The 11,888-nt window shown below is 37.3% G+C and overlaps 3 protein-coding genes across 4 annotated transcripts in view; 2 read left to right on the top strand and 1 right to left on the bottom strand.

Annotated features, from left to right (window-relative positions):
- LOC107708760 (gastrula zinc finger protein XlCGF57.1-like) overlaps positions 1–4,503 on the bottom strand; it is a 15,451-nt gene extending 10,948 nt beyond the window's left edge. The window contains exons 1-2 of one of the 2 annotated variants that reach the window (XM_016513065.1): positions 4,463–4,503; positions 3,926–3,992 (exon numbers count right to left, since the gene is read on the bottom strand). In XM_016513065.1, coding sequence (XP_016368551.1) covers positions 3,926–3,992 — 67 coding nt within the window. In that variant the 5' untranslated portion in view covers positions 4,463–4,503. Of the gene's footprint in view, positions 1–3,925; positions 3,993–4,382 lie in introns of both variants that reach the window. The other variant, XM_016513064.1, reaches the window with a different exon arrangement.
- A 1,780-nt stretch (positions 4,504–6,283) lies between these two features.
- Positions 6,284–11,888, top strand: part of LOC107708759 (gastrula zinc finger protein XlCGF57.1-like) — a 14,899-nt gene continuing 9,294 nt past the window's right edge. Inside the window, exons 1-2 of the mRNA XM_016513063.1 lie at positions 6,284–6,364; positions 6,894–7,041. Coding sequence (XP_016368549.1) covers positions 6,957–7,041 — 85 coding nt within the window. The 5' untranslated portion in view covers positions 6,284–6,364; positions 6,894–6,956. The remainder of the gene's footprint in view (positions 6,365–6,893; positions 7,042–11,888) is intronic.
- Positions 7,568–10,135, top strand: LOC107708764 (zinc finger BED domain-containing protein 1-like). Its single transcript, XM_016513074.1, has 3 exons — positions 7,568–8,688; positions 8,887–9,491; positions 9,608–10,135. Exons 2-3 carry the CDS (start codon positions 9,345–9,347, stop codon positions 10,001–10,003), a joined length of 543 nt encoding a protein of 180 aa, XP_016368560.1. The 5' UTR covers positions 7,568–8,688; positions 8,887–9,344; the 3' UTR covers positions 10,004–10,135.

Genomic DNA, 11,888 nt, shown 5'->3' on the forward strand with positions numbered 1-11,888 from the left:
TATATATATATATACATACACACACACACACACACAAACATAAAAAATAAAACTATGCCGCAGGATTAGAAATATAGACTATGTAAATACAGAAATATAGACTATGTATGTATGTGCAAGTGTACAATGTATTTTTTATGTTGCAATATTGACGTATGTGCAAAACAATAGCACGGTAGCGTGCAAATTGAATGCAACTGTAGGTAATAATAGCAGCAGCAGTAACATTAACAATGTGCAAATTGAGATGCAGCTACTTGATAATAATAGCAGCAGTAACATTACTGCTTATGTTGCAATATTGACTTATGTGCAAATCGAATGTAACTGTATGATAATAATAGCAGCAGCAGTAACAATAGCAATGTGTAACAAGAGATGCAACTACTTGATGATAATAGCAGCAGTAACATTAACAAATGTGCAAAATGAGAAGAAGCAATTCAGTCCAAATAATCTATAAAATAGATTAGACTAGTCTATGTCCTCTGGCTACCTAATGGCTGAGGGAAAGGAGTCCCTTAAGCTACTAAGAAAGTTAATAAACTCTTAATTCAATATTGTCAATACCTCAATATTGTCGACTCTGACATTGCCCAGGAGAACTGGGTAATTATAAACCTACCATATGTCTAAAATATTAGAAACAGTATCCGTTTAACAAAAATATATAAACTTTTTACATATTTCCATCTTTTTTATGTAACCATGCAGCCGTCAGCTACAGTATCGCATCAGATAGTGCGCTATAGATCCCCTGAGGAACAATTCCATTCATTCTCTACTATAGGAGAGGAAGAATTGTATAAACTTGTTAAAGCAGCACTATGTAACTTTTTCTGTGTTCAAAATTTGCAAAATGTATATAATGAGCAAGTACATCATGAATTCATCTTCCAAACCGCGTTTTTGTCTTATTCCGAATCACTACGGTACACTTATAATAAGTACTTATATTTGGACTATTGTAGCCTGGTCGGGTCGTCACCGCTGCGGAGTAACACATACCTGCGTGAATCGCCATAGACATAAACTTAGAGAAGTAGCTCCGGTTGGAATGTTCTTCCGCGGGATGTGTGCAGTTCTGTTTATTAACCGCTAGAGCGCCAAAAGTTACATAGTGCTGCTTCCGTTACTCTTCACGCTTTACATGTTACCCTTGGGAGATATCATCAGGAAACACGGTGTTAGCTTTCACTGTTATGCTGATGATACTCAGCTCTATATTTATTCACGGCCCAATGAAGCATACCAATTTGCAAAACTAACGGAATGCATAATTGATATAAAAAAAAATGGATGACTAGTAATTTCTTACTGCTAAATTCTGAAAAAGTTATCGGACCAAAAACTTCTGCAAAAGGTCCTTAGGGTACGGCAGTTATCTGAAGCTCCGAAATGTCTCCCGTGTCTCTCAAGTTTAATGGTATGTGAATTATGTACCACACAGTGCAATGTTAAATGCAGCAAATTTTCATGGTTCACACCAGCGACACGATTGCAGCTGCCCTAAAAGAAATGCTAGACAAGTGGCAAATTCCATTGAGAAAAATTACATTATTCTGAGGAACGATACCAGCAACATAAGAAAAGCAACGCACTGTGCATAAAATTCAGCTCGTAGTCAACGAGGGACTTCTTTCACAATGCAGTGTGAGTGATGGTGTTACAAGTGGGATACACATTATTGGACACTTCAAATATTCTCCACTTGCATATTCTTAGATGCAAGATATCCAGTTCGAGATAAATGCCTCCAGCGAGACGTCAAAACGAGGTGGAATCGCACCTACTTCATGACAGAAAGTCTGTTGGAACAGAAGCAAGCCCTGTCTGCCTGTGCCGCTGACCATGACCTGCCCACAACACTCACGGCAAACGAGCGGGTCTTGCTTCAGAAAACAGTGACCGGTCTTGAACCATTCAAGAAGAACAGCAGCAGCTTAATGAAAGATTTAACAAAAAGCGGGAGGAGCATGAGGGAGATTGTGGTGCAGCAAGCAGCTCCAGCACTGCTGTACAAACACATGGATTTTTCACAGAGGAAACGATTCCTGCCACACATGACCCATACAAATGCTGGGGAGTCAACCACCAGCGGTTTCCTGGCCTTGCTCCCGCTGCCCTGGAATACCTCTGCATGCCCTGCGCTAGCGTAGAAAGTGAAAGGCTGTTCCGCACCGTCTCCTGCATGAGAAGTGAAACAGACTGACAGCCGAGAGACAGAAATGCTTGCTTTCCTAAGCAAGAACCTGCCAGTGATGCTTAAGCCTGAGCTTGAGAAATCTGCTTGAGCAAGTCACCAAAAGTGATGTTTATGTATTAATTTGCAGTGGTGATTGGCTGATGTGGCTGGAGAGTACGCGTCTACATCATCAGTTTTCCAAGCTTTTCTCAGTATTGTTCATGAGAATAAACTCTTATGATCCAATCACTGTATTATGAATAAGGTTGTATTACAGGCTTCCGTGCCACCAGTTCATCTCTGTAAACATGACCGTAACAATATTTAATATGAAAACACGTGGAGCGCGCATGAGAGAGCGGTTTATGTGCAGAACACCACAATGAGTTTAACAACACTCGCTGCGCGGATCATAGTTCATATCCGGACCGGAGCAAGCGTGTTTAAAGTTTGTGAACATATTTCATATTTTCTCTCCTCCAAACATGAACCAGCACAGTGTATGCGCACATATCATGTCTTCTTCAAATGAAATATGCACAAATAAAGGCGTTAATACAGCGGTACGTCTGATCATGAACGCGATGACACCACGGATTATTGTGATACACAGTATCTGTAAATATTAAGCCGCAAAATACCATTTTAATAAGAATCCTGCATTTCTGCATGATTGAATGGCACAGACGCGCGGTTTTGTTTACTACATATACTAGACAGAAAATCTGAAATACATTCAGGTGATTCATTTTTAAATAATTCACCTTGGTCTCTAAAAATGACTGATATTGACCGTTAATCAAATTTAGCACTTTTATGAAAATATTATAATGCTTTGTAATCATCATTTAAATCTGACTGATTTTCAAACTGTTTGTCATAAATAAACATCTCAGAAACATGTTATGGATTTTTTAAAATCAGTATTAAACGAAACAGGGCGTTATTTTCATACGTGTCTTCTGTAGAGGACACAGCACAAACAACATGTTAATCATTTAGAGCTGGCAGTCAATAGAGAGCAAGATTATAGATCAATATTCCTATGAAATATTATATATTCTTATGAAAAGTTATTACTCCCATTATTACAGCTCTTTTCTCATTACATGTTGCCCCAACAACACATTAAAAGGCTAATTAGATTCAATGTATCGATACTTTGTATAGAATGGGACAACCAATTTAAGGACATTTTACACACTTACTGCATAGAGTAAAATAGTTTATTTAAACGAAGCTACAAAACCTTAAAGAGAAATCCGCAGAAGAACAGACTGGGTGCAAAAACATCTGACCACTGAGAAAATGCTCTTAACACCAAAGCCTTTAAGAGCAGGACTGTCTTTAGTCCGTATACTGGTGCTTTTGGCTTATTTACTGTGAATGTTTGCTGCTATTTATGTTCAGTAAAGTGCTTCTGACGATTAAAAATATCACTTGCATTTCACAGTTTATGAAAAGTTGTATTTTGTTTTAATTAAGTGAATTAGAAATGAATGCTGTTCATTGTTTTCAGTTCAGAGGTTGATTCTGGGGCGTTATGTTTCGTCTTGGCTACTTCTGTATTATTATTATTATTTCTAAATGACTGCATTATATGAGATGATGATGAATGGCAAGCAGAAGCAGGATCTCATCAGGTGCATTTATAACACTCACATATATCAGTCTTCAGAAATATCAGTCATATCTGTAATAGAGATCAAAGAACTGAGTTGAGCTCAGAATGAAACTAACCTGTCTCTTCATGTTTGAACGCTTCATCAATCCTGGTGTCTTCACTCTCCTCTTTAATAAACGCCATCTGTACAACAGTCACATTCATTAACAGAGAATCATAAACACAAGCTACATCTCTGTCTCTAGTTCAGTCAGCAGTCAGAGTGCGAGTTAATGAGCTCATCAGACTAAACACGCTCAGAACTAGCTCTACACATCAATAACAGAAAGCTAATCACACAGGAGGTTCGGTGATTTATGTTCGGTATTGTCGATGATATTGACTACACGCTGATGAAATCGTTTGTAATTGTAATAATCGAGATTTCACGCGTTGTGTGTGTTTGTTGTTCTCATTCGCACTCTTTCGAGCAGCGGTTTCAAACTGGATCATTTTGCGAGCTTTTGACTCCAAAAGTTTCGAAAAGCAGACTGTTTTCTGTCACTACACCCCAGAGAGAGAAATCGTACTAACCATAATAATGTAATAATTACTTCATGTACATAGTTTGTACGTACTATACAATAACTCGGTTTAAAACTTAAAACACAAACCTTTCTTCAGGCGAATCACAGACGCAGGCCGATGACGTCACGCCGCCGCGCCAAAATAAAAGTCGGCTTCTTCTTTTGAGGTTTTATTGGCAGTTACAGGATATTTGGTTAACTGTGAAAAATAATACTATATACTTTAATTGAAGTGATAGACCTGATAATGTCCTTCTGTTTTAATTCTTCAGTGACTGATTCAGATGAAATCTCTGGTTGTTGTAAGTATCAGCAGTTTCTCGTTGACTACAGTAAATGCATTAAATGTATATAATGTATGATCTATTCTCAGCTGAGGTCTGGTTTCTCCTTCCCTTCGTTTTGTATATTATAGAAATGAGATAATTCCTGTATTTCTTGCCTTCACATCACCTCTCCACACAAAACTTGTAAAAATGGTCTCATAATGTTCCCAGGGTTTTTTCAGTACACTTTTGGCAGGATGCGTTTCATTAATCTTCTAATTCTTAAAGGCACAAAATAAAAAAAAACGTCCTGTTTTCACGTTAACGTCATAAAAGAGCCTAGAGTACACAGGAAAACACACGAAGAATAAAACAGTATTCAGAGCTGTGTTCTTGGTGAAAAACTTGGTCTGTTGTCATGTTTTTTCATGCCTTCTGATGTTCCTTCACTTTATTCTTGTAGTAGGCTATTTCGACTTTATTCTAAAAAATAAAGTCGAAATATTACGAAAATAAAGTCGAAATATTACGAGAATAAAGTCGTAATATTTCTACTTTATTTTCGTAGTATTTCGACTTTATTCTTGTAGTAGGCTATTTCGACTTTATTCTTGTAATATTTCGACTTTATTCTCGTAATATTTCGACTTTATTCTTGTAGTAGGCTATTTCGACTTTATTCTCGTAACATTTCGACTTTATTTTCGTAATATTTCGACTTTATTCTTGTAGTAGGCTATTTCGACTTTATTTTCGTAATATTTCGACTTTATTCTTGTAGTAGGCTATTTAGACTTTATTCTCGTAATATTTCGACTTTATTCTTGTAGTAGGCTATTTCGACTTTATTCTCGTAAAATTTCGACTTTATTCTCATAGTAGGCTGTTTCGAATTTATTCTCGAAATATTACGACTTTAATCTCGTAATCTTAGATTTTTTTATTTTTATTTACGTAGCACTAAAACGCCGTCGTACATAAGTACATAGTTAGTTAAACACACCTACAATAAAGCGGGACCTTGTTTTGTAACATAGTCCACTAAAAAGACATTTGAAGAGTAACACAAAATATAAAAATATATGATGTTTGAGTGTGTAGAGACTTAACAGAATTTAGCTTCGACCCTGAAACATAAGCGTTTTTCTATGGCTTGTGGCTATAATTCTTATCATTTATCATCAGTTTATGGCTTTAATATTGAAAAAGTGACACAAATAATGTAAATAATGTTGAAAGTTTATAAAGGTATGATGGAAATAAATCTCATCAATCATCATTTAGACATTTGTATACCTACTTTCAGGTATTTTTAGACTCGGATTAACTTTTCCACATTTTTAAAATGAGAAAAACTCATTTCAATATTGAAACAAGAATTTAGAACATTTCTAAATCACATTTGTATTTTAATCTAATTTATATCTGGTATAAAATGTTTTTCTCACAGTGGTTTCCTAATATTTTCAGCACATAATTGGACAACATACATTTAAATGTTTTTTGACTAATACATTAAACTCTGAATTTCTGTCAACTCTTTAATTATTTGTATATCATGTTCTATGTAAATGTTTTTAGACAGCAGCGTGTGACCAGGACTTTTATTGTGGCGCGGTGATGTGACGTCATAAGTGTGCGCCGGGCTCCTGCATCTGCTGTGATCCGACTGCGGAAGGGTTTGTTTAAAGCATCTTTAAACACCGTTCAATCAACTCGAAAGGTTTGCATGCAATGGAAAATTGTTTATTATTGACTGTAACATATTAATGTGTTATCTAAAATATATGAATGTCATTTGTGTGAGTAAATAAGCGCATCCACACACGAGTAATACAAAAGTAGCGTCTCATTTATAAACATGAATTCAGTGATGGAGAAACTGAGCTGTTTAAACTCCGAGTCAGTTGAATCAAATGCTTCGCAGACGTCACATGTGCTGGTCAAAACACTTTAATTCGACACAAACGTGTTAAATAAAAACTTAAACCAATAGAACATGTTTTTATTAAAGTACAGTCTGATACATGTGGTCAACAAATCATTAGATACAAAAAAAATTACTTTCATTATAAATTGTTATTTTATTAATGTTGTAGTGCTAGTTTTGAGTGTTTTTGTTTAATTAGGTGCCTCTACTTTGACTCCCTCACTAGTGCGCTGACTACTGAACTAGAGAGCTGATTGAGACGCACCCAGAGATTCAGTTCATTTTTCTTTCTGTTCATCTCATCTTATCTTAATCATGACAGAGTGTCCAAACACAGAGAAACTCCCGCTGAAGCGACTGAGAGCCTCGTCACACACTTATAAAAATGGCGTTTATTAAAGAGGAGACTGAAGACTTCAGGATTGAAGAAGCGTTCAGTCTGAAACAAGAAGACACTGAGGAACAAACAGGTTAGTTTCATTCTCAAAGCTCTGAGATGAATGATATTTGTATGAGTGTCCCGAGTCGACCCATGTGGACAGACATGTTGAGATCACATGACAGGCAAATAAAACTAACTTTATAACAAACTTATTTTTAATCAAACTTGAACTTTGAATGTTTGTGAGTGACAATCAAAGTCTCAAACTGAAGAAAACATCTGTTGTGATCTTCTTTCAAGCTCAGGTGTAAATGTAGCATAAGTTGATCTAGGATGGGGGGGGTTTCTTCTCCTGGGGCCTGATGAATAAAAGTTGCGTATGCACAAAATGGGCTTATCAGGAATTATTAAAAATAAAATGGGCATAAATATGTGCACACTGTACAAACACTAGACAGTGCATACGCTGATAATTACAAAAGCAGAACTTGTGTTCTGTGGAAATATCTTCATGCAAATAATGATAAATGATGCGCTCTTGACTCTAAGCAGATGGCTTAGCAACATAGATGGTGTAATGACAGACGCTGACGGACTCGAACTCGGTGATGGAACGGTCCATTGATTGGTTTGAATAAGAAACTCGCACACTAATGTATAAGAAGTACACAGTACTGTACAATAGGGCTGTGCAATTAATCGGATTTCGATTTTGGGTCTCAACGATCACAAAAACTGTGTAATCGAGAAAAAACGATTATTCAGTTTTTCAAGTTATTTTGGCCTGCGTTCCTAATGACGCGCATGCGCACTTTCGCCCCTCCCGAAGCTCGAACTCTCTCAGCCTATACTGTCGGCAAAACAAGTCGCGTATGTAGTATCTGGTCGCATTTAAAAATCAGCGCGAGTGAAGATGGCAGAACGAGAGCAGCCACAGAAATCTTGGGTCAACAAAAGAGGTAAAAGCAATTCCGTTGTTTGGGAACCGTTTGGATTCGAAGAAGCGGAAGTGGATCAAAAACATATTAAGTGCAAGATTTGCTACGCGGTGGTGTCAGCACCGCTTGGTAACACCACAAATCTTTTTAACCATCTAAAATTTAAACAGACCGACATATGACCAACTAATAATAAAGAAACAGAAAGAACAACCCCCACGACGTCCTCCACAACACAGTCATCCATTAAAGACTGACTCTTCAGTGCAACTCCTTATCCATCCAGCTCAGAAAAGCACAAAAAAATAACAGATGCCATTGCATACTTCTTAGCCAAAGACATGTGCCCCATTAGCACGGTTGAGAACGAAGGATTCCAAAAAATGATAAATACTCTGGACAAGCGTTATGCTTTGCCATCTCGACACCATTTCACCAGAGTTGCTCTGCCTGCTTTATATGAAAAATGCCGTGCAGAAGTGGCTAATGAAGTGTCAAAAGCAGAGTACTTCGCCACCACAACAGACCTATGGTCTAGCCGTACAATGGAGCCATACATTAGCTTAACACTACACTTCATCTGCGCCAATTTCAATTTGAATACGAAATGTCTCCAAACTGCGTTTATTCCTGAAGACCATACCGGGCAAAACATAGCCCATGGACTCAGGGAAGCTATGGCTGCATGGGGTTTAAACGAGGAAAACCTCACCTGCATCACAACATAAAGCCGGCAGCTGAGGTAAATGGATGGATGAGGCTTCAGTATTTCGGGCACAGACTCCACTTGGCCATAGGTATGTAGGAAACCTTCATACAGATTATATGTAATGTGGTGATTTAATTGTACTATCACACTAACCTTTTACTATTATTATTATTATTACCACTTGAACTACTCTTTGATGCCTTCTTACTCTGTCTTAACAAATGTTGCTTTGATGAGGGTGGCGATGATCATATAGTTGACTAAATAGTATTTATTGTAATCTTAGAGAATGTAATGAAGGATCCTAGGGTCGACCGTGCAATGAGGGTCTGCAAGAAGCTCATCAGCAGCTTTTCCTATAGTTGGAAAAAAAAGAGGGAACTTGCAGAGGCACAAAAGCAGCTGAAGACTCCCTTAAAACAGAATGCCCAACCAGATGGGGATCTAGGCAGGCCATGATGGACAGAGTCCTTGAGCAGCATAAGGCCATTGCCCAGGTCCTTTCTAGCGACCGAAAACTCAGACATCTCACCCTCTCTTGGCAGGACATGGACGTACTGGAGGCCATCAATAAGTCTCTTAGCCCCCTTGTTGAATTCAGTGACGCACTTTCTGGAGGGAAATACATAAGTGTGTCTTTTCTGAAACCAACCCTCCACCTCTTCAGAAATTCAATATTGGAAGTGCAGGAGGATGACACAGACCTTGCCAAAAGCATCAAACAGAAGATAGTAGACTACCTCAATGACAAATACAGCGACACAAGAGTTACTCGACATGGCCTCTGCCCTGGACCCAAGGTTCAAGCTTAAATATGTCAACAAAGACAACCGAGGGTCTATTGAAGACAGACTGACAGCAGAGATGAAGAGTGTGATGACTGACATGGTGGTAATAATAATAATAATAATGAAAAGTTAAGTGGATTAATGTGTTGGCAAAATAATTTGAACATTTAAATACCACAACCTCAATTCTTGTTTTTCTTGTAATATGTTCCCTCCAAGGAGAACGCCCCTCTTGAGACAGAGGATGCTGCTACTGCTCCAAAGAAGAAGAAGAAGAAGAAGAAGAAGGAGGGCCTGGGCAGCTTCTTCAAGGTCACCACAGACAAAGCTGCTGGACCTCCTCTGCAACAGGACCAGGCCCTAACTGTTGAGCTACAGTCGTACCTGCAGACAGAGACACTGGATGCTGAGGAAGACCCACTGAAGTGGTGGAGGGAATCTCAGAGGATCTACCCACGGCTTTCCAACCTGGCAAGGAAATATCTTTGTATTCCAGCCACAAGTTCTTCATCAGAGCGAGTCTTTAGCACTGGTGGAAATATTGTCTCCTGCTTGCGTTCATCACTGAAACCAGATCATGTGAATAGGCTGGTGTTTCTGGCTAAAAACCTTTAAGGCTTAGATGTGTAACCCTATCAGCATTTTGGCCACGTTGGCCTGAAACATGTTTACTTAGTCTAAAGATGAAGTTAAACTTATTTTCTGTTAGTTCTAAGCCATGGTGGGCCAGCCTTAAAATATTATTGGACTGAGACGAGTTACTGACTGCAGTTTGATTGTTTAAAATGTAGAATGTTGTAAAATGTTGTTTAAAACTTCTCAGTTTGTTAAGGCACATATGTGAGCAATCTTATTTTGGTCTAATTTATTATTTGATCTAATATTTGTATTTAATTTATTACTTGTTTTTAAGAGATTGTGGAAGTGCACTACATTGTTGATCTTATTTGCCTTTATTTTATATGCTGTTTATACATTTTACTTAGTCTAGAGATGAAGTTAAACTTATTTTCTGTTAGTTCTAAGCCATGGTGGGCCAGCCTTAAAATATTATTGGACTGAGACGAGTTACTGACTGGAGTTTGATTGTTTAAAATGTAGAATGTTGTAAAATGTTGTTTAAAACTTCTCAGTTAGTTTGTTAAGGCACATATGTGAGCAATCTTATTTTGGTCTAATTTATTATTTGATCTAATATTTGTATTTAATTTATTACTTGTTTTTAAGAGATTGTGGAAGTGCACTACATTGTTGATCTTATTTGCCTTTATTTTATATGCTGTTTATACATTTGAATATTGTTTATATTTGTTTTAAGGAGGATTCACTGTTCAATAAATGCAACATATTTCCAAAGTCAATGAATAATCGTTTGAAATAATCGCAATTTCAATAATGGCCAAAATAATCGTGATTATGATTTTTCCATAATCGAGCAGCCCGACTGTACAACCTTTGCTGCTGTTTGTGCAGACAGACAGTAGACTAATGATAACCAGTTCCGTGGTCTTCCCAATATTATGATAAATACCATTGTATTTGAAGGATAGAATTTGAAGGAAATGTGCGAGAACCAACAGGAATCATTCTTGTGTGTTACGCAGCATGTTTGAGGTTCACAAGAACCAATAAGGTTCATTCTCGTGCAAATTTAAATTAAGCCATATGCGGCTTTGTGTTCTGTTTTGCGGCTCGATCACTCGAATTTCCACATTTTAACAATATTAATAACACAACTAAAATGAGGGAACAAATAAATAAGTTAAGGCATGGCCACGTTGTACTAATTTGATGCTTAGTTTTACTTTAAAGAGAGAAGAAATCAATGTAACATGAGCCGTGGCCACAAATTAAAGTCATAGGAATTAATTATTAATATTTTTTTAATATAAACATTCAGCTTCATGTGTGGCCTAGACATTTCACACACACCGGTAATTCAGTTTAGCTTTCCCCCAGAACAACATCTAATATAAATGTCTGGCTCGTGCAGAAAATATAATTCACTTTTATGACAATTTACAAACAATTTCAGTTTCTTTGAATTATTATTATTTTTGTCAATTAACTGATCAGTGATTAATTATTAGCATCGCTAATTGAGATAAGTTTATAATTAACTATATCTCCTGGGTCGAACTGTGCTTTTTTTAATAAAGGGTTTAACTGCCAGCTTAAAGGTTTTTGGGACATGACCTCAAGAAAGTAAGTAATATTGTGAAGAGCAGCGTTTCTCAACTCTGACCCGCAAGGTCCCCTTTTCTGAAACCTTGATAAAACTGCATTTAACTTTCAAATAATACAGAAGACTTTGATTAGTATGTACAGGTGTGTTTGATTAGGGTTTGAGCTAAACTCTGAAGGAAAGGGGGTTTCAAGGGCCAGAGTTGGGAACTTCCAGCAGGTGTTTTGGGGCAAGTAGGACAGTGGCCTCCAGAGCAGGTTTGGACATTTCTGGTACAGGGTCTAGCATACATGTTGTTGGTTTTGATGTATTACA

This window comes from Sinocyclocheilus rhinocerous, unplaced genomic scaffold (genome assembly GCF_001515625.1).
Source record: "Sinocyclocheilus rhinocerous isolate Xijiao unplaced genomic scaffold, SAMN03320098_v1.1 scaffold3190, whole genome shotgun sequence".
In the NCBI taxonomy this organism is placed as follows: domain Eukaryota; kingdom Metazoa; phylum Chordata; class Actinopteri; order Cypriniformes; family Cyprinidae; genus Sinocyclocheilus; species Sinocyclocheilus rhinocerous.